Genomic DNA, 27188 nt, shown 5'->3' with positions numbered 1-27188 from the left:
TCTGTCTGCTAACCCAGTTTCCCCAGCAAAGTAAAAACGAAACTGGACCAGTGGATTTAAAAACCATAACAAAACTCCCACGCGCCATTCCCGCCCAGCTGGTGCAGACGCAAACAAATCGCTTTCGTAATCCTCACCCCCGCCATCCCTTCACCATTCGTATCACAAACAACACCCAGCTTCATGCCCCCCCCCCTCTCCCCTCACCACGAGTTTTAATCCTCGCCAGCGATTATGATTTGTTTACAAGAAAATCAGGCAAAAAAGAAGCGCGTGAGAAAAAGAATTTAAAAAAATGAGCAAGAACAAGACTAAAACACTGTGTAAAAAGAACGTTAAATAACTGCGGCAAGTGAGAGTGATAGAGGGAGTGGGAAAAAAAGAACTAACAAGAAGCTCAAGAAGCGTGAAAGCACAAACACACAAACATAAACCTATAAAAAAAGATGAATGATGAATGGATTAATGAATGGAGAACAAGTTGTACTACAACAACAACAGTTCGTTCAGTCATCGCGCATTGGGACATGAAAGGAAAAGAAGGAAACACAAGAACACAACAAAGCCTATTCTAACTGGCTTTTTGACGAGAAAGTGAGAGAGAGAGAGAGAGTAAAAAACAACAACAACAACAGAGAGAAGCACTTGAGGACGCGAGGCACGCGAACGCGACGAACAAACGCGTCAAAACAACAACAACAAAAAAGCGTCGCGCGGAAATGTGGCACGAAATCAAACAAAAACTGCTTTAATCGTTTGGCAGTGCACAGTGTTGTTTTGTTTAGCGGTGTGTGTGTGGTACATGTGGGTAAGGTTGCGCTTGGTGTTGGCTGCAGCAGCACGTGTTTTGGCCTGTGCAACTGTAGTGCGACAAAAGGAGAACTTTTTGGTGAATGTGGCAGTATGGAAACCAGTACAAATTTGATGTTCTGGCGTTCTCGATTGCGAGATTCCTGCTCGAAACAAGATCTCCGAAGGCTTGATTGTCGAGGCCATTGCAAAACTTTTTTTACACCTAAAGCTTCCATTCAACCCAAGATTCGACCTTTGGATTGTGAGTCCAACTGCCTACAAGCGACTCTACCGAGACAAGACCCAGGAAGAGGACTCCTACACCTGGATTGAGCTAACGAGACCGGGGCCAAGATTTACTTCCCCGTCCGACGGAAGAGTGTTCCCGAGCAGACGGAAATAACGTGGGAATAACATTTTTCGATATTTGAAAATACTAGGCCAATAACATTTTATGTTATTTATAACAAGTTTTGTTATTCGCCGTTATGATTTTTTTGTTATTGGATTGTTATTGTAATAACAGACTAATAACATTTTAAGTTATTCTTCGAACAAATCTTTGTTATTATTTTTTGTTATTTTAACAACTAATCCGATCAACCCAATAACAGTTGGAGTTATTCTTCCATAACAAAAAATGTTATTCCAAAGTTGTTTTGGCTTTCAAACCATATCAGACCAATAACAAATTTTGTTATGATAACATAAACTGTTATCAAACCCTTATGCAAAAATGGATTTTTCAAGAAAATTCCATAACATTTTCTGTTATTTTAACAGTTTTTGTTATTGAAATGGCATGAATTGTGTTATTACCGTCTGCCCGGGTTCAGAGTTCGTCTCGAAAAATGCCATCGGGACCATCTGGGATCGAACCCAGGCCGACTGGGTGATCCAAATAGAATTTTACCCCAAAATTTAAAAAAAAAACACAGTCTGGTTTACCTCGGTAAACCTGCCTGTTTTTTTTGTTTTTTTTTTTTTTTCAGTCCCTTCAGATAGCATGCTGTGCAAATGCTGTGATTTTTTCGTTCTAAAACCTGATGCCTCTTGACGGTCTATTCAAAATCGACACAGAGTGATTTCACTGTATTTGTAATTGCCCTAAACAATTATCAACTTTTCCCTGGAACAACAAATCAGTTTCATAAACAACGGAGAAAAATTTCGCGTGTGCGTTTAATACAACTTGGACCAACTTCAAGGGATAGTTATTAGAAAGTTAGTGTTTTGCCTTCCTCATCTCAAAGAGGAAAGGCCATAAAATCACTCGAAAAATTAAATTCTTCACGTGTACATATCGACTCAAAATCAAATTCTGAGCAAATGTCTGTGTGTGTGGTGGGATGTTGATCAACAAAATATGCACTGGATTATCTCGGCACTGGCTGAATCGATTTTGTCTGTTTTGGTCTCATTCGATCCGTCTTGGGGTCCCATAAGTCGCTATTGAAAATTATAAAGTTCAGTTAAGTACTTTTAAAGTTATGCTAAATAAACGATTTTAGCAAAAGTCCGGAAGATTGTAAAAAGGGTGGTTTTTGAAAGAAACTCAACCATGTTATGCATTTTTAGAAAGGTATTCAAAAGACCTTTTTTGAGTTCAAAAGATTGAAGATCTGACAATTTTATCAAAAGTTATAAGCATTTAAGTGTTATTTATGTACTTTTTGGAGTCCGGATTTCAGATATTTTGATGAAAACGTTGTCATGCTATCTGTCTTTGAATTAGAGGTGGGCAAGAGCGAACGAACCGTGACTCACAAAAAAAGAACCGTGGTTCTTTTTTAAACTCCGGTCTTTTGAAAGAACCGTTTCAATATGGCATGATTTTTGTTATAAATAAAATTTATAGAATTTCCAAAAAATGTTGTATTAAATTTGTTTTTGAGAATTTAAAATGCAATATCTAAAATTTCAATGCTAATAAAAATTATTCCCAAATGATAAATGATTTTATTATAATCAAAAATAATCAAATAAACTTTTGGCAATTCTGTCGTGAAACTATTTACTTTTCCTGGCATTCTTGAACGACGAAATGGCCTACTTTTCTGTTCAAAAATCAAAAATTCAAAGTAAATGCTGAAAAGTTCTACTTTTCAGCACTGTAATGGGTGCTGAAAAATTGAACTTTTCAGCATTTGTTTCGAAAAGTAATACTTTTCAACATTTGTTTTGATTTGAACGATTTATTAACAAAATTCATTAACATTTGACTTAAAATTTCACTCAAAGGGTGTTTTTCGGAATAGCAAAAAAATGTTGTATGGAACTCGTTGCAAAACTTGATTTTTTCAGCACTCGTCGTATTTATCCAACTCGGTGAACCTCGTTGCATAAATGTACGACTCGTGCTGAAAAAATCTTCTTTTTGCAACTTGTTGCACAAACTACTATTTCACTATACAACTGAGTGTACATTGAAATAATACCGGAATACAAATTTTAACATTTCAAATAGCACAATTTGAGAGATTTTGGAGAAAAAAAATAATCATTTTGTCCTATTAAAATTTAGCGTTTATAGACTTTATCTATTAAATCAGAATGTAGAGAAGAGTTCACAGAATATTTTCTCCAAATAAAATATCAGCATTTGTTCGATTCATCCTAGATTTAAGTTTGGATAGAATTCAATTACTCGAATGATTAGTTTTGAGTAGAAATCTTAACACAGAGACCACCAATATCTATGGTTTTCAAATGCATCTTTTTGTTTTTAGTTTTATTTTTTTATCAAATATCACCGTAATAAATAATTTTCAAAGCTTATGTCGGTCCGAAAAATCAGGGGGCAAAACAATATTTTTTTCAAAAAACTTCCAAATTTTAATGTAAATAGAAGTTTTATCAACTGAAAACAAATTAAAAAGCATTTTGAGATCGATCAAAAATATTTTGAATTTTTGTGAAATTTCGTTGCAGAGTAATGCCATTTTTTCGGCTTAAAAAAAAAGTTCATCAATACTTCAATATTTTGAAACTTATGATTGTAATACAACTGCGGATGTTTAAAATGTTTAGAACTCTTTTTTATTAAAATGTTCATACCATGCCTTTTTATTTAATTTTTTATTTTATTTTATTTTTTGCAACTTTGGTTAGAGTTGAGGGACATAATCTTCAAAAAATATTTGGTACGGCTTAATTTATAAAAGTCCAATGCATTGCAACGTGAAATAACTTATAAAATCACACGATTCTTGAAAAAAAAAAACATTTTCATCCAAATTTTGAAAAGAGCGAAAGAGCCGTTCAAAAGTGCGGCTCTTTTCAAAGAGCGAACGAAAATGAGCGGCTCCTAAAAAAGAGCGGGTTTGCCCACCTCTACTTTGGATAGAGCATTAAAATACCTTTCCAACGAGCCCAAAAGATTGGAGATCTGACACCCTATCATAAGTTGTAAGCACATAAGTGCCTTGGATTATGAAGATTTGACTACCCAATCTGATGGCATGAACATATATATAGAACACTGAAAAATTGAGTCTATTTTGGAAAGCATTAACCTTTAACTATGAGGAAGGCTCGATCCACCTAAGCAACGTTTTTGATTTAAATTCTGAATTGATAGGTTAAAGATATGTATCTTTCATATATTTCCAGTTCTACAAAGAAAAAGAATTAATTGTTAATGTTACATCATAAATGATGTAACACTTTTGCTTGCACGTCATTAATCATTCAAATATAAATGCGATTTGATGTAAATTTGCTAAAAATCATTCGTAAAACATGAATTTACGTGTGATATAGGCGATTACATCGAAACATAAGTTAACATCAACCGAATTTACATGAGATTTAAAATTTCCTTGTCGAGTAAATTCAAATACTTTTTTCTGTGTAGAGTACAAATTTAAGGCAATGAAAATTGAATCGATTAGCTTTCTTGATTTATTTTTGATAAAAATAAAACAAAGGGAAATTGTAACTCAACAAAGATCGAAATTCGACACCCAATTAAGGGGTCCTGAAATGCAGTTGATTCTGCAGCTTCGTCAGCCAAGCTAACAAACTGCCAGCTGTTCCATTTTTCCTTCTGATTCATAACATCATAACCAAAGGGAGGAAAAAAACGCTCCGCTGTGATGAGCACCAACAACAAACTGACGCTTTGTTAGTGCAAATTTGAGATGCTGTGCATCAGATTCGAAAAGAGGACTTTGAGCGACGTTTTATGACAAATTGTCCGCTTTGTCGTTTGCTCTCTCTCTCCCTTTCCAGCCTGATGGAGATGATCAACAGCGTTCCGCGCGATCTGAGTTTGCAAAGTATCGGACGTGATTCGGAGACTTTTGGTGACTTTTTGCTGTTTGGACACCACGAGAGCAAACATAAACAAGCTTTTTGAGGAGTGTTTGCGCACTTGTTGAGTTTGGAGACGTTGTTGTGTTGTTTTTAAATTTCCTCCTACATTTAGAAAATTATTGGAAAACAAATAAAAAATCTAAAAAAAAAATGTAAACACCAGGTCAAAAAAAATCCAATTAACAGATCTCAATCACCTTTAATTCAATACCAATCTAGCCATTAGAATCATTGCATTGCCAATAAAGCACCTTCAACAGACGATAGGCACTGAATCGCTGCAGGCAAATTGATTGCTGGTTTCAAATTTCATTTTATTGCAATCGACACATACACAGACAATCGAGCTGCAGCTCCATTTCACCCCCTTAACTCTAACCAGTTTCATTTTTTGCCCAATCTCCCAACCCGCCCGTACTAGAAATGGTTTGAGTGCGCTTGGGAAAATTGAAGTATGGGATTGAACCTCCGGGGAGAGAACAAAAAATTGCTATCGATATTAAATTCCCACGCAATTTTGCAAACGACCTATGTTGGAGTTTAATTGAACATATTCAGATCCTGTAAATATCGTAGAAAAATGAAAAGTGAACAAGGACATAATTAATAAAGCGATTCCCCTAAACTAGCAGGATACAAATAATCTATAGGTTTTGAATAAATCAATCGAACTTAAAATACCGTGCATCTCCACTAAAATAAGTTCCAGGCATATTTCACTGGAGACGAATTATTTTTTGAGTTCGAGTAAGGTCTCGACGTTCATTTTGTCAAATCATATTTAACATTTTGGATATGAATGGGTCTTTTTTGAAAAACTGCGACTATTTTCAGAAAAGTTACCTAAAAATGGCTTTAACTTGAAAACGGTGTACTTTGTCAAAAAATCACTACAGTACTTTTTGATTACGAATTCAATTTTACATCGAAAACTGAAGTTGGAAATTTTTTGCGACCAATATTTCGATTTAAAAAAAAAATCTGTATTGATTCAAAAAAATCAGAACTCAGTCAAACATTTTTCCCCATTCTGGAAATTTCTGGAAAGTTGGCATTTGATGTCCTCTAAAACATATCAAAAAATTTTAAAAATAAAAATTTACACCAAATCGATCAAAAAATTCCTTCAAAAGATACAGAGTTCTTTAATTTTCATGTATCATTTTTGTATGGCCAGCTGCCAAATTTGTATGGAAAATTATATGGACAAACTAATGATGCAAAATGGCGTCTTTGGGCATACCGAAGGCACCAAAAAAGTTTCAACCGGATTAAAAAATACAAAAAAAAATTGAATGACCAAAATCTCACAGAATTTAAAAAATAAAAATGAAAAACTTCGACTATTTTCAAAAAAGTCACCTTAAAATGGATTTAACTTAAAAACGGTGCACTTTATCAAAATTTCACTAAAGTACGTTTTGATTGCAAATTTGATTTTACATCGAAAAATGAAATTAAAAAGTTTTTGCGACCAATTTTTCGATTTTTTTAAAAAATCAGTATTGATTCAAAAATTCATAACTCACTCAAAGATTTTTTGCACAACCTGGAAATTTCTGAAAAGTTGGCATTTGATGTCCTCTAAAACATATAAAAAAAGTGTTGTTTTGCAAATCAAGTTTTAGTGACGAAAAGTTAAATAAAAAGTTACCAATTTTTTTAACCGTGTATCATTTTTTTCAGTGTAGTCCATATCCATACCTACAACTTTGCCGAAGACACCAAATCGATCAAAAAATTCCTTCAAAAGATACAGATTTTTGAATTTTCATACATCATTTTTGTATGGCCAGCTGCCAAATTTGTATGGAAAATTATATGGACAAACTAATGATGCAAAATGGCTTCTTTGGGCATACCGAAGGCACCAAAAAAGTTTCAGTCGGATTAAAAAATACAAAAATTAAAATGTAAGAAAAAAGACCGATTTGGTAGAGAACTTTTCTCTTAATAATAATGTGTGTATCGAGCTATGTTTTTATTTTTTATTTTTGTATTTTTTATCAAAATCTCAACTTATCACCTTTAGTTTGCAGCGTGGTGTGCAAAAATTTGTTCAGTCGTTCTTGAGATATGATTTTTTTTTTAATTTTAATTAATTTTTGACCACTTTTTTTCGGCTAAAACCACTCTAATCGTCAAGCATAAAAAAATCAAACAAAACGGATTTTTTATTCGCTAATAACTTGTCAGCTTCACGCTGTGGTTCTGATTGACAAAATTGTTCTGTTTAAAAAAGTTGAATCAAACTTCTAAGATTATTGGAATAGTAAAAGTTGGAACATTAATATTCTGTATTTGTGATGAGTCTTTTGTAGGTCATCAAATAGTTTTGTCCTATTTTATCATTTCACAGCTCAGAAATCAATATATAAACAAATATATTCAGAAACAGAAAACGACAAAAGGTTGAAGGACAAATGGTGGAATGACAAAAGGTCGAATGTTAAATTATTAAACAAAATTCTGTTATATTATTGAGAAGTTTTCTAAAGTTTTTTTTTAATGTCCTATAAGCTATTCTGTTTCATGTGTTTATAGGAACTATAAAAAAAAATCTAGACATAAACAGACTTCTGAAATGCTTTTGAAATTTTTTTACAGGTTTTTTTGGGTTTTCACTTACACGAAAACTTGTAATTATAATAATATTGTGAACTATCCCATTCTTTCAAAAATGAGCAGTTCTTTCAACAATATATATTTTTTGTGAGTTTTTCCATTCTTTCAAACGTAAGCAGTTTTTGAAATAAAGATCCGACTTCTAAGGCCGATGCAAATATTTAAAAAAGTTTTTGTCCCTCGGCCCTGGCCGAGGTCAAGGGGGGGGGCAAAAAAATAAAAAAAAATAAAAATTTAAATAACAAGCCATAGTCTTCACATTTAAATAAAAAAAGTGTTTTAAAATGCATTTTACACTAGTTCAGTTGTTTTGCAATCATTAGTTTTCAAAAAATCTAAGATCTGACAAAAACAAAAATTGTATCGAAAAAAAAGATTTTGTATCGAAAATTTTCACAAAATATTAAGATTTTTTAATAAATCCAAACATGCCAGAAATGATTTTAAACGCAGGAGAATGTATTTTAATTTGATTTCAGCTGGTTGCACTTGAATTTTCATTAAAATTTTGAAGTTTATTGCAAAAATATTTTTTTTGCCCCCTGATTTTTCGGGCCAATTTCGAAGGGGGGGGGGGGGGGTGACAAAAACTTTTAAAAATATTTGTACCAGCCTAATAGTAGTTTATGCAACAAGTTGCAAAAAGAGGATTTTTTCAGCACGAGTCGTACATATATCCAACGAGGTTCACCGAGTTGGATAAATACGAAGAGTGCTGAAAAAATCAAGTTTTGCAACGAGTTCCATACAACATATTTTGCAATTCTAAAAAACACACACTGAGTGAAATTTTATGTCAAATTTTCATGTATTTTGTCAATAAATCGTTTAAATCAAAAAAATGTTGAAAAGTGTTACTTTTCGAAACATGTGCTGAAAAGTTCAACTTTTCAGCACCCATTTGAGTGCTTAAAAGTAGAACTTTTCAGCATTTATTTTGAAAAGTGTTGCTATTCGATTCTATTATTTTTGGTACAGAAAAGTAGGCTATTTCGTCGTTCAAGAATTACAGGAAAAGTATATAGTTTCACGACAGAATTGCAAAAAATATTTTTTCAGTTTTTTTTTGTTTTGAAAAACAACCTAATCTTGATTGTCGTCTTTTGTTAGTTTTGGCATGATTTCATATATAAGCAGAACTTTTTAAAAATGTCGTACTTCTAAAATATTTTGAGAGTTTTTCCATTATTTACAAAGAAACCTTTTCTTGATGGTTGTAATATTTTTGTGTGTTTTCTATCCTTTTTATGATCTATCCTTAAGAGCGAGTTTTTCACCAATGTGTAATAGGTCGTATCGAGGTGCTCCGATTTGGAGTAAACTTTCAGCGTTTGTTTGTCTATACATCAGATGAGCTCATGCCAAATATGAGCCCTCTACGACAAAGGGAAGTGGGGTAAACTGGCATTGAATTTTGAGGTTATTTTAATTCATTCTAAATGGCATTTTTTTTTCAATCAAATTAACAACTTCTTAACTTTATTTCCCGAAGATGCCGAATATGTAAAAATTGAGCCCAAAAAGTGCCGTCTTCCTGGGCTACAGAACAAAAGGTAACGTTGTAAAAAGATTTTTATAGAAAAATCGTAAATCTATAAGAAAAACTGCGATTGGCCAAAAAGTTTTTTCTATAGGTTTATAGTCCATAAAATTCCCTAACTTTTGATCTATGGGAGCCTGAGTGATGGAGGCTGTTGCAAAAATAAATTAAAGTTAAAAAAAAAAATATTTTTAGCAGTAATTTGCAAAAGCTATGAGAATAATTCAAACCAATCCTGGATGTATATCCACCTTACTTACACATTTTGAAGTGCTTCAAAAAACCTTTCGAATGCATCTAAGAGAGTTGGAATTGATCAAGTTTTACGCAAATGGGAGTAATGCCCGTTTTACCCCACTTCCCTTTGTCGTAGGGGGCTCATCTTTGGCATGGGTTCATCTCATGTTTAGACAAACAAACGCTGAAAGTTTCATCCAAATCGGAGCACCTCGATACGACCTGTTACACACTGGTGAAAAACTCGCTCTTAAACAGACTTTTACCCTAAACCACAAAAAAATACAAGTCCAGCAAAGATGGCAGCAATTTGATTTGGTGTCCCCCAGACTGTTCGCTTTCCGCCGCCCAAATTAATTTCGACCCCGAATCGGTACGGCTTCCCCCTTCTTCTCCATTTCCCACCGGATTGGGAGGGGGAGCCCAGCAAAAAAGCCCAGCTCTCTGTATTGATCCTACGCGAATTTCCCGCGCAAATCCCAACCGATGGATCTAACAAGGTCCTAGTGGGAAAGGCAGGACGGGGAAGGCGGTCGGAAACTTTCATTAACTTTTGATTAAGGGTGCGTGGCTTGCAGTCATATTTCGTTCGTTGGACTTTATTTGTGCGATTTTTCGAGGATTTTCGGGGACGATAACGTGCTTTGGCTCTATTAGAAGGGGAAAGTTATGATAGCGTTTGATGGTTTTAATCAAGTTTCCGGAATTGCGATAAAAAAGAAACTTGTTTTCATAGGAAGTTACCCAACATTTTAGGGCTTTTGTTAATTTGATTTGGTTAACCGCGGTGGATTTTCTTGAAATAATTCGAACTGTCAAAAATCCACCAAAGCATCTACCGGTGGATACTTTTCTACCACAGATTTTTGTGCGATCAATGTGGTAGATGCTTTGGTGGATTTTTGACAGTTCGATTTTTTTCAAGAAAATCTACCGCGGTTAACCAAATCAAATTGACAAAAGCCCTTTTCCCTTGTGTTTGAGTAGAATAAACTGCTAAATAGGAGTTAAGGTAAGAACAAGATTGTCCGTCAAGCCTGAACGCAAACGTAAAATTTTGCGCCTGTCATCATAGCCTGCCAGTCATCGACCATTGAACAAAGCAACCCCTGCAGATTGTTCGACTGACAGTTATGGAAAAATCGAACTGGCACAGCGTTCTGCGTTCACCACTGCGTCGAACGGACAATCTTGTTCTTAGCTTTACTCTTCATTTGGCACCAGAGGAATCCAAGTGTGTCGAAGGTATTCAATGTTATCTCCAATTTCCTTCCGGGAACTGCATTCAACTAGTTGTAACAATAAAAATAAATCCAGAGTAAATGCAACCAGTAGTTTGCTGTCATCCAAGCTGCTTTCAAAGAATTTCTCAAAGTTAGGGTAGTTTGAGCTTTCTCTGACCTGATTCGTAACTTTCCATACATTTTCAAGATCCAGCTATAAATCAATCCACCTTACTTACGGCGTGGTTCTTTCTGGACAAAAAATACAGAATTCACACTGATGGAATGCGAAACTTCCAAATGGATTGGAAGTTCTTTCAATGATAGCATTTTGTTTGAAGTCAAGCTGGAATGCAACAGAGAAGTGATTTCTTTCTTGTTATTGTTGCACATGATGTATTCGAAATATGCAACGCAATACAAGTTGGGAAGTTGGAGATTGTTTTTATTCGATAGAAGAATCTACTTTAAATTAACTTTAATGTTAGAAACATTTGCTATGATAACTTCCTCGACTCTCGTAGCAGATAATGATTTCCAATTAATTTACCGTGTCACAAAAAGAACAAACTCAACCCTGACAGCAATTCAGTAAAGTCATTCCTTTAACTTCACCAGCATGATATCGTGTCACCATGTCAAGACAATTTACGACTACTTAAACCTTGGAGAAAAAAACTCCACCTTTGCACTTTCTCAAACAAATTCACTTTGGAGATGTCTCCTTCAACCACGACGACTCAAAGTTGATGGCTGAACTTGCTCTTACCATACTTTCCCCCCAACTAGAAATTACTGCAAAACCTGGGAGTATGTGAGCGAAAGACATTAAGCCGATTAATTAAAAACTTTCCAGAGAGGCCAAAGTGCCTTTTTCCTTGCCTCCGGAAGCAGCACACAACTTTTCATCAACCGCTAGGAGGCGAAATAAATCAATGCCTCGAAGCAGCTTTAGAGCGATGCCTGCGAAGATAACATAGCTGAACGCTTCTCAAGCAGCGGTGTGTTGTTTGAGCATTAAAAAGTTGAACTTTCTAATTAATTTGCTCCAAGTTTGAGGCTCACGCCAGTACGGTGGAGACGCATGGTGACTTCAACCATGAAAGGAAGAAAGCTCAATTTAACACCCCTACCCCTTTACTGTCTCACAAAATAATGTCTCTTGATTAACTAATTTGATTAGTCAATTAATTTTCGGTTTTCGTTGTTGTTCTTTTCCAGCGACCTGCCCTCGGTCACACTTTACCTGCGGAGATGGAAAGTGTATCCCGCAGCACTGGAAGTGCGACACGTACAGCGACTGTGCCGACGGGTCGGACGAGATCGATTGTGGTATGTTATTCTTTCTAAGCACATCTTCTTACTAAAAAAAAAAGTTCCAAAAAACTAAAAAACCAAAAATACTAAAATACTCAAAATACTAAAATACTCAAAATACTCAAAATAATCAAAATACTCAAAATACTCAAAATACGCTAATTACTCAAAATACTCAAAACACTCAAAATACTCAAAATAATCAAATTACGCAAAATACTCAAAATACTCAAAATACTTAAAATACTCAAAATACTCAAAATACTCAAAATACTCAAAATACTCAAAATACTCAAAATACTCAAAATACTCAAAATACTCAAAATACTCAAAATACTCAAAATACTCAAAATACTCAAAATACTCAAAATACTCAAAATACTCAAAATACTCAAAATACCCAATTTACCCAAAATACTCAAAATACTCAAAATACTCAAAATACTCAAAATACTCAAAATACCCAAAATACTCAAAATACTCAAAATACTAAAAAAACTCAAAATGCTTAAAATACTCGAAATACTCGAAATACTTAAAATACTCAAAATACCCAAAATACTCAAAATACTCAAAATACTCAAAATACTCAAAATACTCAAAATACTCAAAATACTCAAAATGCTTAAAATACTCGAAATACTCGAAATACTCAAAATACTCAAAATACTCAAAATACACAAAATACTCAAAATACTCAAAATACTCAAAATACTCAAAATACTCAAAATACTCAAAATACTCAAAAAAACTCAAAATGCTTAAAATACTCAAAATACTCAAAATACTTAAAATACTTAAAATACTCAAAATACTCAAAATACTCAAAATACTCAAAATACTCAAGAAACTCAAAATACTCAAAAAACTCAAAATACTCAAAATACTCAAAATACTCAAATTACTCAAAAAAAACTCAAAATACTCAAAATATTCAAAATACTCAAAATACTCAAAATACTCAAAATACTCAAAATACTCAAAATTCTCAAAATACTCAAAATATTCAAAATACTCAAAATACTCAAACCACTCAAACCACTCAAACCACTCAAAATACTCAAAATTCTCAAAATAATCAAAATACGCAAAATACTCAAAATACAAAAAAAAAAACTAAAAATACTCAAAATACTCAAAATACTCAAAATACTCAAAAAACTCAAAATGCTTAAAATACTCGAAATACTCGAAATACTTAAAATACTCAAAATACTCAAAATACCCAAAATACTCAAAATACTCAAAATACTCAAAATACTCAAAATACTCAAAATAATCAAAATACTCAAAATACTCAAAATACTCAAAATACTCAAAATAATCAAAATACTCAAAATACCCTAAATACTCAAAATACTCAAAAAAACTCAAAATACTCAAAATACTCCAACCACTCAAAATACTCAAAATACTCAAAATACTCAAAATTCTCAAAATACTCAAAATACTCAAAATAATCAAAATACTCAAAGTACTCAAAATACTCAAAATGCTTAAAATACTCAAAATACTGAAAGTACTCAAAATCTGGAGTTTTTTTTGAAAAGGTCCAATAAACCAAATTTCCAGTTTTTGCTTTTTGGGTGTTTTTAGAACCGCCTTGAGTCAGGGGTATTAAAAAACACCCAAAAGGCAAAAACTGAAAATTTGGTTTCTTGGTCCTTTTAAAAAAAAACTCCAGAAATACTAAAATACAGATTCTATAATTTCCCTTTTCCTACTTCTCCAGATAAAACCCACAAGTGCAAGGACGAGCAGTTCCAGTGCAAGCTGACGAACAAGTGCATCCCGCGGGGCTGGACCTGCGACGGCGATGCGGACTGCGGCGTGGTCGAGAAGTTTCGCACGATCGACGTGTCGGACGAGGACGCCGAGCTGTGCCGCAGCTCGAGGCACTGCCTGCCCACGCAAACGGTGTGCAGCAACGGCAAGTGCCTGGACATCGATCGGTTCTGCGACGGCGTTTGGGACTGCTCGAACGACGAGCTGCGCTGTCCGAAGAACACCACGACGGTGGCCGAGTGTGACGCGTTGAAGTGTTCGTACGACTGTAGGCAGACGCCGAACGGGCCGCGGTGTTTTTGTGCCAAGGGAAGTCAACCCAATGGGAGCATTTGTGAGGACTTTGACGAGTGCCAGATCGACGGGATGTGCGATCAGATCTGCAAGAATCTGCCCGGGACGTACAAGTGTACGTGTGCGACGGGGTATGCCCGGATTGGGAACCAGTGCCGGGCGGTCAATAGTAAGTAGAAGCTGGACCTTGAGGTCGACTTAGGCATAAACGTTCTAAATTTTCAGCTCCCAAAGAAGAGCCGGCGTCGCTGCTCTTCGCAACTTCGACTGAAATACGTAAGTTTCCTGTGGTCAACGGCAGTGCCGTCCCGGATGGGCATCCAAACTCGTCCACCATTGCGCTTCCTCTGCACAACGTACTCGCGCTGGAGATGTACCACCGCAATCGTACCTTTTGTGCCGTCCGCCTCGATGTGGACGCCCTGTTCGAGTGTTACAGCGTAGACAATGTAACGCACACTTGGCAGATGCCTCTGCCGGACTTGTTTCCAAACATCAACTCCATCGACCACATCAGCATCGACTGGATCTCCGGCAATTGGTACTACCTGGACGATCAGCGGGAAATCATCTTCGTTTGTTCCGGGCAAATGCGGCACTGTACGATCATCCTGGAGAACGATCTCATGAAACCCCGGGGGATGGCACTGGACCCGACCAAGGGCTTTCTCTTCTTCACCAAATGGGGCAACTCGCTGGCGAGTGTCGAACGATCGTTTCTCGACGGTTCCAACCGGACCTCGATCGTTCTGAAGAAGATCGTGTACCCGCACGGGGTGGCGCTCGACCTTGCCATGCAGCACGTCTACTGGGTCGACACGTACCTGGACTCGATCGAGCGGGTCAACTACGACGGATCGAACCGGTGGTTTCTGAAGAAGTCCGCCAACTTTATGATCAACCTGCAGTCCCTCCACACCGTCAACGTGTTCGAAACCAACATCTTCCTAGCGTCCTGGAAGAACCGCTCGATCGTAGCGATCGACAAATTCACCGCAGAAGCGCGCCTGGTCGCGACGAACGTATCGCGAGCCTACCACCTCCACGTCTTCCACCGGCAGAAGCAGCCCGAAGTGGCTCATCCCTGTCGGAACCAAAACGGAGGTTGCGATCACCTGTGCATTACCGCCTGGAAGAAGACGGTCGCCATCGGGCAGTGTCTGTGCTCGCCCGGCTATCGACTGAAGACCAAAAATCAGTGCGTGCTGATAAAGCGACCGACGTTTCTGATCTACGCCAAGTCCAATCCCGGAATGATTCGGGGGATCCCGTTGGGGATCAAGGCGCAGGAAGCGATCGTACCGGTGACGAATCTGGGACGGGACATAACCTTTGACTATCACATCGAGGATCAGCTGATCTACTTTGCGCATCATGACAAGTGAGTACTTTAGGGTAGATTTTTTAGCTCTATTTGGATTTGTTTACCTTTTTTCGACACCCTCCGCAAACGTCGAACCCTACAAAATTGTTGCCGGATCATTTCCGGGAGAGATCCGGAAATAGATCCGGCAGCAATTTTTACTGATTTGACGTTTGCTGAAGGTGCCGAAAAGTTTGGTTATGTTCTGCTTGTTAAAGACAATTAGCTTTTAGCTATTATAAATTAGCTATTAGATTTTAGCTACTAGCTGTTAGCTTTTAATCAGACTAACGTGCCTTCTCCCTTTCCCACAGAACGCAATCCAAGTTCTCGATCGAGATGCAAAAACTGGACGGCACGGGGCGGGCCAAGATCTGGGAGGCCGCAGGTTCGTGCGATGGGCTCGCGTACGACTGGGTCGGCCACAACCTGTTCTACACCAACTCCGCACGGGGTCACATCGTGGTACTCAAGCTGGACGGGAACGCGTCCGCGCACGTCGTAATGCGTGACCTGGCGCGTCCCGAGTCGATCGTGCTGGATCCGAAGAAGGGCCTCATGTACTGGTCCACGTGGGGACCGGACGGCCGGATCGAGTGGGCCTGGATGAACGGAACGGAGCGGGCTACGCTGGTGCAGGGGGTTGATGGGTCACCCATGATCTGGCCCAGTGGGTTGGTGATTGATCAGGTGCAGAAGCGGCTGTACTGGTGTGACTCGAGGACGGGGAGGATCGAGAGCGTGTCGTTGGAGGGTCACGATCGGACGCTACAGTACGATGGGGGTTCGCGGAATCACTTTCCGATCGCGATCGGGGTTTATAAGGAGCAGATATTCTTCTCGGACAATGTTAAGGGGAACATTGAGCGGTTGAACTTAAGCAATCCGGATTCGGTTGATACGGTAGCGATCGAGAAGCCGCAGATCTTTGGAATTAAAATCTTTGACAATCTTACGCAGTACAATGCGAACCACAAGGTGCTCTGCGATGGCAAGTGTCCGGATATCTGTATCAATACACCAGTGGGACCGTTTTGCGCCTGCGGGGAACCGCTGGTGATGAATGGCAACGGGACGAATTGTGTCGCGGTGGACAGCGCAGCGCCGGCAACCTGTTACGATGGTACGAACTTTATGTGCAAGAATGGAGTCCATTGCATCCAGCAGAAGTACACCTGCGATGGTGATCGAGACTGCGACGATGGTAGTGACGAGGAACCGGCTCCGGACGGACCGTGCAATGCGCATTGCGACCTGGAGCACTTCTTCAAGTGCGATGATCAGCGGTGTATCAATAGGTAGGGTTAGGTAAAAATCCTCAAGAAACAAAATATTGATCAAGTATCTTTCTTGCAGATCGCTGGTCTGCGACGGAACGGTCAACTGCATCGACGAGTCGGACGAGGACTTCACCAACTGTCCGAACCAAACGTGCATCGACAACTTCTTCCAGTGCAACACCAGTCGGCGGTGCATCCCGAAGAGCTGGGTGTGCGATCGTCACCCGGACTGCGGTCCGAACGATCACTCCGACGAGCCGGAGAACTGCCACAAGTGCGAGGAGTTTGAGTGCAAGAACGGCGTCTGCGCCAAGTTCGAGGAGCTGTGCGACGGAACCAACAACTGCGGGTAAGCGCGCCGCGGAGTTGCTCCTTTGAACATTGAACGTGGCTAGAGGTGAAGTAATCGAGTATCTTACGGCAGTGTTTCTCTTTCAGCGATAACTCGGACGAAGCGCAGTGCGACGTGGAGTGCCGACCGAGCGAGTTCTACTGCAGTCCGTACGGGTGCATCGACCGATCGCAGATGTGCGACCCCAAGCTGAACTGCCTGAACGCGTTCAGTGATTGTGAACAGCAGCAGCGCAACGCAAGCGCCAACGGTACCACGGTAAGTCCATCCGTCAAGACGGAGGAGGAGATGCGTGGCCAGTGCAGGTTTGACATTAACCTGGTGTGCGATACCGACAAGGAGTGCATCAAGGCGTACCAGAAGGTTTGTCAGAACATAACCTTTCCGTCGTTTAACGAAACGACCGTGTGCCAACATCCGGACCGGATCTGTCGAGTCACCAACACCTGCATCAAGGTAGAACAGCTTTGCGACGGACGGCCCGACTGTCCGGACAACACCGACGAAGGTTTCCACTGCAAGGACAATCTCTGCAAGAACGTTAAAGAGTGTTCCCACACGTGTCACAACGCTCCGGAGGGGTTCGTATGCTCGTGTCCGGAGCATCTATTCCTACAGCCCAACGGGAAGGAATGTCGGGTTGATCACGCTTGCACTCACTGGGGCACGTGCTCGCAGGTTTGCACTCCGGACGAGAAGCACTACAAGTGCAGCTGCCTGGAAGGGTACACGATGACGTTCGACAAGTTTACCTGCAAGAGCAACAACGTTGACGCGCCGCACGTGATCTTCAGCAATCGGCAGGAGATTCGAGGGGTGGATCTGAACACGCTGGCCGTGAAGAACTTTTACACCTCGCTGAGAAACACGATCGCGTTGGATTTCCTCTGGAAGAACGACTCCGTGCAGATCTTTTGGACGGACGTGATCGACGATAAAATCTTCCGTGGGACACTGATTGGCGATTCGTTGAGCAATGTGGAAGCCGTTGTGCAGTCTGGACTGTCCACCGCGGAAGGTCTAGCCGTTGACTGGATCGGGATGAACCTATACTGGATCGACAGCAATCTGGATCAGATTGAAGTCGCAAAGACTAACGGAAGCTACCGACGAACGTTGGTAGCTGGAGACATGGTCAACCCACGAGCGATCGCGCTGGATCCTATGGAAGGTTTGCTCTTTTGGACGGACTGGGAAGAGGGTGCTCCCCGGATCGAACGTTGCTCCATGGCTGGTGAAGCCCGCGTTACGATCAAAATGGTTGGGCCGGAAGGTGGTTGGCCCAACGGAATAACCCTCGACTACGTCCTAAAGCGAGTGTACTGGATAGACGCACGATCCGACTCGATCCACACGACCGACTACGACGGCAACGATCACCATCTGGTCATCAAAGACCAGGAAGTTCTGTCCCACCCGTTCAGCATCACCCTGTTCGACAACTACGTCTACTGGACGGACTGGCGCACCAACTCCGTCATCCGAGCCAACAAGTGGAACGGCTCGGACGTTACCGTTATCCAACGAACCCAATCGCAACCGTTCGGCATCCAGATCCTGCACTCCAGCCGACAACCGAACAACCGATCGCACAACCCCTGCTCCGACAACAACGGTGGCTGTTCGCACCTCTGTCTCCTTAGCGTCAACCAAACGTACCAATGTGCCTGCCCGCACGTCATGCGGCTCGACACCGACAAGAAACGCTGCGTCCCCAACGAGCAGATCCTGCTGTTTGTAATGTCCACCGAGATCCGCGGCGTAGATCTGCAGCAGCCGAACCACTACACCATTCCCACGATCAGCCACCAGACGCAGGTGGTTCAGCCCGCCGTGCTGGACTACGACATCGCGGAGGCCCGGCTCTTCTGGAACGATGTCCTGCTGAAGGAGATCAAAAGTTCGGAGCTGGCAACGGGTCCCATCGAGACGATCCTCGATACGGACATTTCGAACTCGATGGGATTCGCCGTGGATTGGATTTCGCGGCTGTTGTACGTGTCGACCGGGACGGAGACCAGCAGTCGGATACTGGCCTGTAACATGAAGGGGGAGTTTCTGACGGAGATTTTGAGTGGGCTGAAGGCGGTGTACAGCTTGGTGGTGCATCCTTCAAAGTAAGTGCATTTCGCTTAATCTCATGAGTTTCAAAGTGGCCAGTCTTAACTTATAAGTTTACTACAGAAGAACAAGACGATTCTGGAAGCTTTTTACGCGGCTTCTGAAAATCAAGCGTTTCCAACTCCGGCTTTGCGAATCCAAAAGAACTGACTCTACCGATTCCGACCTCAGACTCCAACAACAACTTCCATTCATAGTTGTTATAATTAACCGACTCCGACAACAAATCTGACAAGGCTTCTGAAGATTTTGCATCTCCGACTTAGAGTCCCGACCCAACTCCACCGACTCTGGCTCCGACTCCAAGTCCATAGTCCTGACTAAAACGAACGACGAACAAACCAACAGGACATGAATGTTCAAGAGCACATCTATTCACTGTACGGAGAAAAATGAGTTCCAAAAATCGTAAACAATTGTTCATGAAATTGGGAACGGGAACAAAGTGTCAAAATCAATTTCATGAACACTTTTTCACGATTTTAGGAACTCATTTTTCTCCGTGTGTAACGATGTCAACTTGAGACAGATCTGTAAACAGATCCGGCATCAAAAGTTGTACTGAGAATCGTTAACAAGCGTTCATGAAATTCGGAACCACGAACAACGTTTTCAAATTTCAGGTTACGATTTTCATTTTTTTCCTAATTTCATGAACGCTTGTTTACGATTATGAGAAATGATTAGGCGTCAAGCATAGGTAGCACACCACTAAACGTTACTTCCGCTCACAGGGGCATGCTGTACTTTGCGACGATCCACGAGTCGCCCAACCTGTACGAGCTGTACTCCGCCCGGATGGACGGCTCGGAGAAGCAGCTGATCAGCAACTCCACCTTCAACGCGATGGAGAGTCTCGTGCTAGACTTTGAGACCGACCGCCTGTACTACATTCTGTCCAAGCTCGGTGAAATCTACTACTACGACATCGCGACCGGGAAGATCATCAAGGTGCTGGAGTCGCAGTCGAAGCCAATCCACACGATCACGATCTACCGGGAGCACGTGTACTTTGATGACAGTGTTGAGAGTCGGATCGTGCGCTGCGACAAGAATGTGTGCCAGAGTCCGGAGGTTGTCCGGAACAACACCGGGGGAGTTAGTGCCATTCGGATGTACCATCCGGGGGCGCAGAACGGGACGAATCCGTGTCGGTTGAACAACGGCGGGGGTTGCCAGCATCTGTGCATTCCGCTGTCTGGGCAGTCATACGTGTGTAGGTGCGCGATGGGTTACCGGAAGGATGCGAAGAACGCGTCCAAGTGTGTCGCGATCGATAACTTTTTGATGTACTCGATCGGGTATCAGCTGAAGGGTTTGCCGGTTGGGGCGGCTAGCGATCAGCACGAAGCGGTTATGGGACCGTTGCAGAAGATTTCGATGGCGACGAGCATCGACTATCATGCGAAGAGTGACTTTGTGTTCATAGCAGACAGTGATCGGGGATCGATTACGAAGATCAAGCGGGACGGCAGTGAACGGTCGGTTATTGTGAGCAATTTCGAGCAGGTCGTGGATGGTAATTCGATCGACTGGTTGGGAGAGATCGCGGTGGACTGGGTGGCGGACAATATCTACTGGACCGACCAGAAGCGGAACTTGATCGAGGTTGCGAGGTTGAACGGAAGCTTGCGATATGTTGTGGCTTCGAACTTGGAGAGTCCCCAGCTGATTGCGGTTGATCCGGTAAGTGGATTCATCTTCTACTCGGGCAGGGGAAAGATTGGACGCACTGGGCTGGATGGAACGGGGAAGTTTATTCTGGTCAATCAAACCTCCGCGATCAGTGATCTTACGCTGGATATTGAGAATCAGGTTGTGTACTGGTGTGAAGTCCAGACGGATACCATTTGGAGGGTAGATTACGATGGAAATATGAAAACGATTCTGCTGAACAACACGCTTGACAACGTCAAGGCACTTGATCTTTACGAGGACAACATATTCTGGTCAGACGTTCACGGTAACATAAAAGCGGCCAATGTAAGAAATATTACCAACTACTGGCCGGTGGTTGATTCCGATGGAGCATCGGTTAAGGACATCAAAATATTCTCCTCCCAAAAACAACAAAAGACAAACGCGTGTGGTATTAATAACGGGGGCTGTCAGGAACTCTGCCTGTTCAACGGAACGCACCCAATCTGTGCCTGTTCGCATGGAAAGATCTCGCAAGACGATTTCAAGAGTTGCGAGTCGTACGACAGCTTCCTGCTGTACTCCAAGGTGGCCGCCATCGAAAGTATCCACATAACCGACCCAAACAATATCAATGGACCAATACCGGAGATTCAAAACTCGACCTTCCTCAAAAACACGATCGCACTGACGTACGATCACGACCAACAGCTGATCTACTACTCGGATGTCGAGTACAGTTCAATCAACTCTGTGTTCTACAACGGCTCAAATCACCGTAAAATCGTTGCCAAACAACTCACCGTGGAAGGTCTGGCGTTCAACCCAATCACCAAGCAGCTCTTCTGGACATCCAACAACGAAGCCGCGATCCGCTCCTTAGAACTAGCAAACATCACAGCCGACGCCAAAGCAAACGCCGACTTGGTCCGAGAACTGATCAAGCTGAAGCCAACCGACAAACCACGCGGAATCGCCGTCGAACCCTGTCTAGCGATGATCTACTGGACCAACTGGAACCCACAGGCAGCGTCGATTCAGCGAGCGTATCCTTCCGGCTACGGCCTCGAAAGCATTATCACCACGGACATCCGCATGCCGAACGCCATCACGCTTGACTACCAGGCGAAGAAGCTGTACTGGGCTGACGCGCGGTACGACAAGATCGAGCGAGCGGATTATGATGGTAAGAATCGAGTCGTGTTGGCGCACTCGACGCCCAAACATCCGTTTGCGATGGCTGTGTACGGGGATTTGTTGTTCTGGACGGATTGGATCTTGCACGCGGTTATCCGGGCGAACAAGTACTCCGGGAGCGACGTGGTTTGGCTGCGGAAGGACATTGCTAGACCGATGGGGATCGTGGCTGTGCAGCACATCGATAAGGATTGTAGCGCTGATCCGTGCAAGATTTTGAACGGCGGATGTGAGGACACCTGCTTGGGTGTTGACGGGAAGGGGAAGATTCTGTGCGGCTGCACACAGGGAGTGCTCGCGAAGGATGGTTATCGGTGTGTGCCGAAACTGTCTTCCAACTGCTCTTCGGAGGAGTTTAGCTGCTCGATTGGTGGATGTATTCCGTTCTACTTGACTTGTGACGGTATTTCGCATTGTTTAGACGGATCGGATGAGCTGCAGAGCTACTGTGCTCAACGCACCTGTTCAGTGGGATATTTCCAGTGTAACAACCACCGGTGTATTCCGGAGACTCAGGTGTGTGACAGTGCGCAAAATTGTGGCGATGGAAGTGACGAGGAGAACTGCAAGTGTAATGCCGCAACGCAGTTCCAGTGCAAGTCTGGACAGTGCATCTCCAAGTCTCACCGCTGTGACAACGATCCGGATTGTCCGGACTTGTCAGACGAGCTGGGATGTCCAAGGACGCGAAACTGTAGTGCAGAGTTGCTGCACTGTCCGTACACTACGGCGTGTTACATGCCGTCGTGGGCTTGTGATGGAGAGAACGATTGCTGGGACAATTCTGACGAGATGAACTGCACAACGTCGGTGGTTCCGACCTGTCCGACGGACAAGTTCTTGTGCGCGAATGGACACTGCATTCCGATGAACTGGCGCTGTGACAGCGAGGATGATTGTTTGGACGGGACGATAACGAGCTTGAGTTCGGATGAGATCAACTGTACGAGGCACTGCAAGCCGAACCAGTTCCAGTGTTTGAACAGCACGGAGTGTATTCCGAACAGCTGGCAGTGTGACAACAATCCGGACTGTGCGGACGGATCCGACGAGGGAGAGCACTGCCAGCAGCGGGTTTGTCCGGAGTGGGAGTTCCACTGTCCGACGAGTGGTCGCTGTATCACGATGAAGTGGCGCTGTGACGGGGAGGTGGACTGCACTGACGATCAAGAGGACGAGAAGAACTGTGATTCGATGGAACAGAGCTGTGATCCGGACTCGTTTACGTGCGAAAACGGGGACTGTGTGAGTCGACAATTCTACTGTGATGGGGACGCCGACTGTGTGGACGGTTCTGATGAACCGATTGATTGCGTTCCGGAGGTGGGTGTGGTGGTGTCGTGCAAGGTCGACGAGTTCCAGTGCAAGAATAAAAAGTGCATCGCGAAGAATCTCACGTGCAACGTGAACAACGACTGCGAGGATGGTTCGGACGAGGACATTCAGCTGTGCAAGAACACGACGTTGATCTGCGCCGGGCCGGAACTGTTCCGGTGCGAGAGTGGAGTTTGCATCGTGCGGGGATTGTTGTGTGACGGGTCGAACGACTGTGGTGACTGGAGTGACGAGAAGTCATGCAAGATCAACGAGTGCGAAGAGATGCCGAATTTGTGTGCGCACAACTGTGAGGATCGAGAGGTTGGGTATGATTGTACCTGTCGGCCAGGTTTCAAGGTCAACATCAACGACAAGCACCGCTGTGACGACGTTGACGAGTGTCTCGACCGACCGTGCAGTCAGATGTGTACAAACGTGTACGGGTCGTATCACTGCTCGTGCCAGGAGGGTTACACCATGAAGGCGAACGGATCGTGCAAGGCGGACTCGCTGGAGCACCCCAAGCTGATCTTCTCCAATCGGTACTACGTGAGGGAAGTTGACATGAACGGGTCGATGAACATCCTGGCGCACAATCTGTCCAACGCGGTCGCGCTGGACTTTGACTGGGAAACCAAGTGTTACTACTGGTCGGATGTGACCTCGGTGATCAGCTCGATCAAGCGCATGTGCTTGAGCTCGAACAAGACGGAAGTTTTGCACAAATCTACGCTGAAGAATCCTGACGGGTTGGCGATCGATTGGGTGGCGCGTAATCTGTACTGGTGCGACAAGGGTCTGGACACGATCGAGATCTCTAAATTGGATGGGCGGTATAGGAAGGTGCTGATCAACCAGAATCTGCAGGAACCACGTGCGATCGTGCTGGATCCGTACCGGAAGAACATGTACTGGACGGATTGGGGTGATCAGCCGCACATCGGTAAGGCCGGCATGGACGGGTCGAACCAGACGATGCTGGTCTCGCAGCAGCTGGGATGGCCGAACGCGTTGACGATCAACTTCGAGACGAACGAACTGTTTTGGGGAGATGCTCGGGAGGACTACATTGCTGTTAGTGATTTGGAGGGTAACAATAGGAAGGTGATCATCTACCGGGACATGCATCCGGCGATGAACCTGCATCACATCTTTGCCGTTGCCGTGTGGGAGGATCGCATCTACTGGACGGATTGGGAGACCAAGTCGATCGAGTACTGTCACAAGTACCGTGGCGATCAGTGCGGAACGCTGATCAAGATGATTCATAGACCGATGGATTTGAGGGTTTATCATCCGTTTAGACAACGGAAGCCCGTGGAAGATCCATGCTTGCTAGCGGGTTGCTCGACGTTGTGTTTGCTGTCTCCGGAAGCACCTGGTTACCGCTGTGCCTGTCCGGATCACTTCCTGCTGGGACCAGACAACAAGACCTGTATCGCCAACTGCTCTTCAGCGCACTTCCTGTGCAAGACCACGTTCAAGTGTATTCCGTACTACTGGAAGTGTGACAAGCAGGACGATTGTGGAGACAACAGTGACGAGCCGGACAACTGTCCGGAGTTTACGTGCGAGTCCGGTCAGTTCCAGTGCGACAACAACAAGTGCATCAGCCCGAGCTTGATCTGCGACGGGAAGGATCAGTGCGGGGACGGATCGGACGAGAAGGGTTGCGACGATTACGAGTGCTTCAGCTCGCAGTTCAAGTGCAGCAAGACGCAGTTCAACAACTCATTCTGCTTGGAGGGCGTGAAGCGGTGCGATGGCCACGCGGACTGTCCGAACAAGGACGATGAGGTGGGTTGCGACAAGACGGTTTGTGCGGATCATCAGTTTATGTGTGGGTCGGGCAAGTGCATCACCAAGGTTTGGGCGTGCGACGGGGACATTGACTGCGTGGACGGGTCGGATGAGCGGGATTGTGGGAATCGGACGTGCTCGGAGAGCGAGTTCAGGTGTAACAAGGGACGCTGCATTCCGATGTCGTGGCGATGTGACGGGGAGGATGATTGTTCCGAGGGGGAGGACGAAAAGGAGAGCTGTAATCCGCCGGAGGCGACAACGTGCGAGGCGTCCTACTTCCGGTGTAATAATTCAAAGTGCATTCCTGGGCGGTGGAGGTGCGATTACGAGAATGATTGTGGAGACAACAGCGATGAGTTGAACTGTCAGATGCGAAACTGTTCGGAGTCTGAGTTCCGGTGTGATGATGGGCATTGCATACGGGGGATCCGGAAGTGCGATGGGGAATTTAACTGTGCGGATCATAGTGATGAAGCGGACTGCGACGTGAGCTGCCAGCCGGATGAGTTCAAGTGCAAAGGACACAACCTGTGCATAAGCAACAACTTCAAGTGCGATGGGGATAACGATTGCATTGATGGGTCGGACGAGGAGGACTGCGATTGTCACGATGACGAATATCGGTGTGATAATGGCAAGTGCATTCTGAGGAACTGGCTTTGCGATGGAATCGACGATTGTTTGGACCGGTCGGACGAGAAGAGTGAGTACTGTAAGGCGAACGGATGCCACAAGCGGGCGTTCCGGTGTAGCAACGGAAACTGCATCCGGAAGGCCATGATGTGTGACAATAAGAACGACTGCGGGGACAACTCGGATGAAAAGGCGTCGCAGTGTTTGAAGTGTCCACCGGATACGTTCCGCTGCAGCAGCGATTCCAAGTGTATAGCGAACAACCAGCGATGCGATGGCAAACCAAACTGCTTGGACGAGTCCGATGAGCTGGGCTGCCGGAGATCGCAGTGCGGTTTTGGCACGTGCAGTCAAGTTTGTGTGGAGAAGAAGCATCAGTACAATTGCCGCTGTCAGCCAGGGTACCAGAAGGGACCACTGCGGAACGATACCTGCATTGCGCAGGATGAGAATGGGCTGCTTTTAGTATCTTCCGAATCCGACTTTAGAAGCATGTACTACGGAACGACGGTAATGGGCTTCCTTCAAACAAACTCGAAGAAGATCGACCGCTTCGACTACTCAATTACCAAGCACAACATCACACTGTTCTGGATAGACAGCCACGACAAGAGCATCCAGAAGGTGCACATGGACACCACGGTGAAGGTCGTCGAGAGTGGTGAAGAAGGCGGAGCGGCACGCTCGAGCCGAGCTGCCCCTTCGTACGATCGCATCAAAACCCTCGACGGAAAGCACTCTTCGGTGATCCTCAAGAACCAGAACATCGTCCCGCTTGCGATTGCGTGCGACTGGATAACCGAGCACATCTACGTGATCAACAAGAAGCAGAGCAACATCTTCACGATGACATACAACGGGACGAACCACACGACGCTGACGGCCACCGGTAAGCATCCGATCGACATCGTCGTTGACCCGGTCCACCGGGTGATGGTGTGGTCTGTGATGGAAGCGATCATCCTGTCCGGAATGGACGGGTTCAAGAAACAAAAGCTCGTCCAAGCGAACATCGAGTGGGCTTCGGGACTGGCGATCGACCCAACAACGGATCGTCTGTACTGGGCAGACTACCGCAAGAGTACGATCGAGACGTGTATGTTGCTTACCGGAGGTGATCGTCACGTGATCAGCGAAATGCACGACTACAGCAAGCCCAAGATTCTGGACGTGTTCGAGGACAGCGTGTACGTGATACTGTACAACCAGAACATTCTCCGGTTGAACAAGTTCGGACGGGACAATGGGACGGAGGTGTTCCAGGGAACGCGTGGCTACCGATCGTCCGATCTGAATTACATCCACCCGGTGAAGCATAATAGAAAAGGTGAGTTATTTAAGCAACTTTGAAATG

At 43.3% G+C, this 27188-nt stretch overlaps 1 protein-coding gene across 2 annotated transcripts in view; it reads left to right on the top strand.

Moving 5' to 3' along the window:
* Nucleotides 1–27188, top strand: part of LOC120428057 (prolow-density lipoprotein receptor-related protein 1) — a 497901-nt gene that overhangs the window by 458589 nt on the left and 12124 nt on the right. For both annotated transcript variants that reach the window (XM_052707364.1, XM_052707363.1), the window contains exons 3-9: nucleotides 11956–12066; nucleotides 13784–14299; nucleotides 14356–15511; nucleotides 15808–16791; nucleotides 16850–17122; nucleotides 17212–19242; nucleotides 19981–27161. In XM_052707364.1, coding sequence (XP_052563324.1) covers nucleotides 11956–12066; nucleotides 13784–14299; nucleotides 14356–15511; nucleotides 15808–16791; nucleotides 16850–17122; nucleotides 17212–19242; nucleotides 19981–27161 — 12252 coding nt within the window. The remainder of the gene's footprint in view (nucleotides 1–11955; nucleotides 12067–13783; nucleotides 14300–14355; nucleotides 15512–15807; nucleotides 16792–16849; nucleotides 17123–17211; nucleotides 19243–19980; nucleotides 27162–27188) is intronic.

Source organism: Culex pipiens, chromosome 2, assembly GCF_016801865.2.
Source record: "Culex pipiens pallens isolate TS chromosome 2, TS_CPP_V2, whole genome shotgun sequence".
Classification (NCBI taxonomy): Eukaryota; Metazoa; Arthropoda; class Insecta; order Diptera; family Culicidae; genus Culex; species Culex pipiens.
The sequence above is the reverse complement of the archived record's forward strand: the minus strand, read 5'-3'. Positions and strand labels throughout refer to the sequence as shown.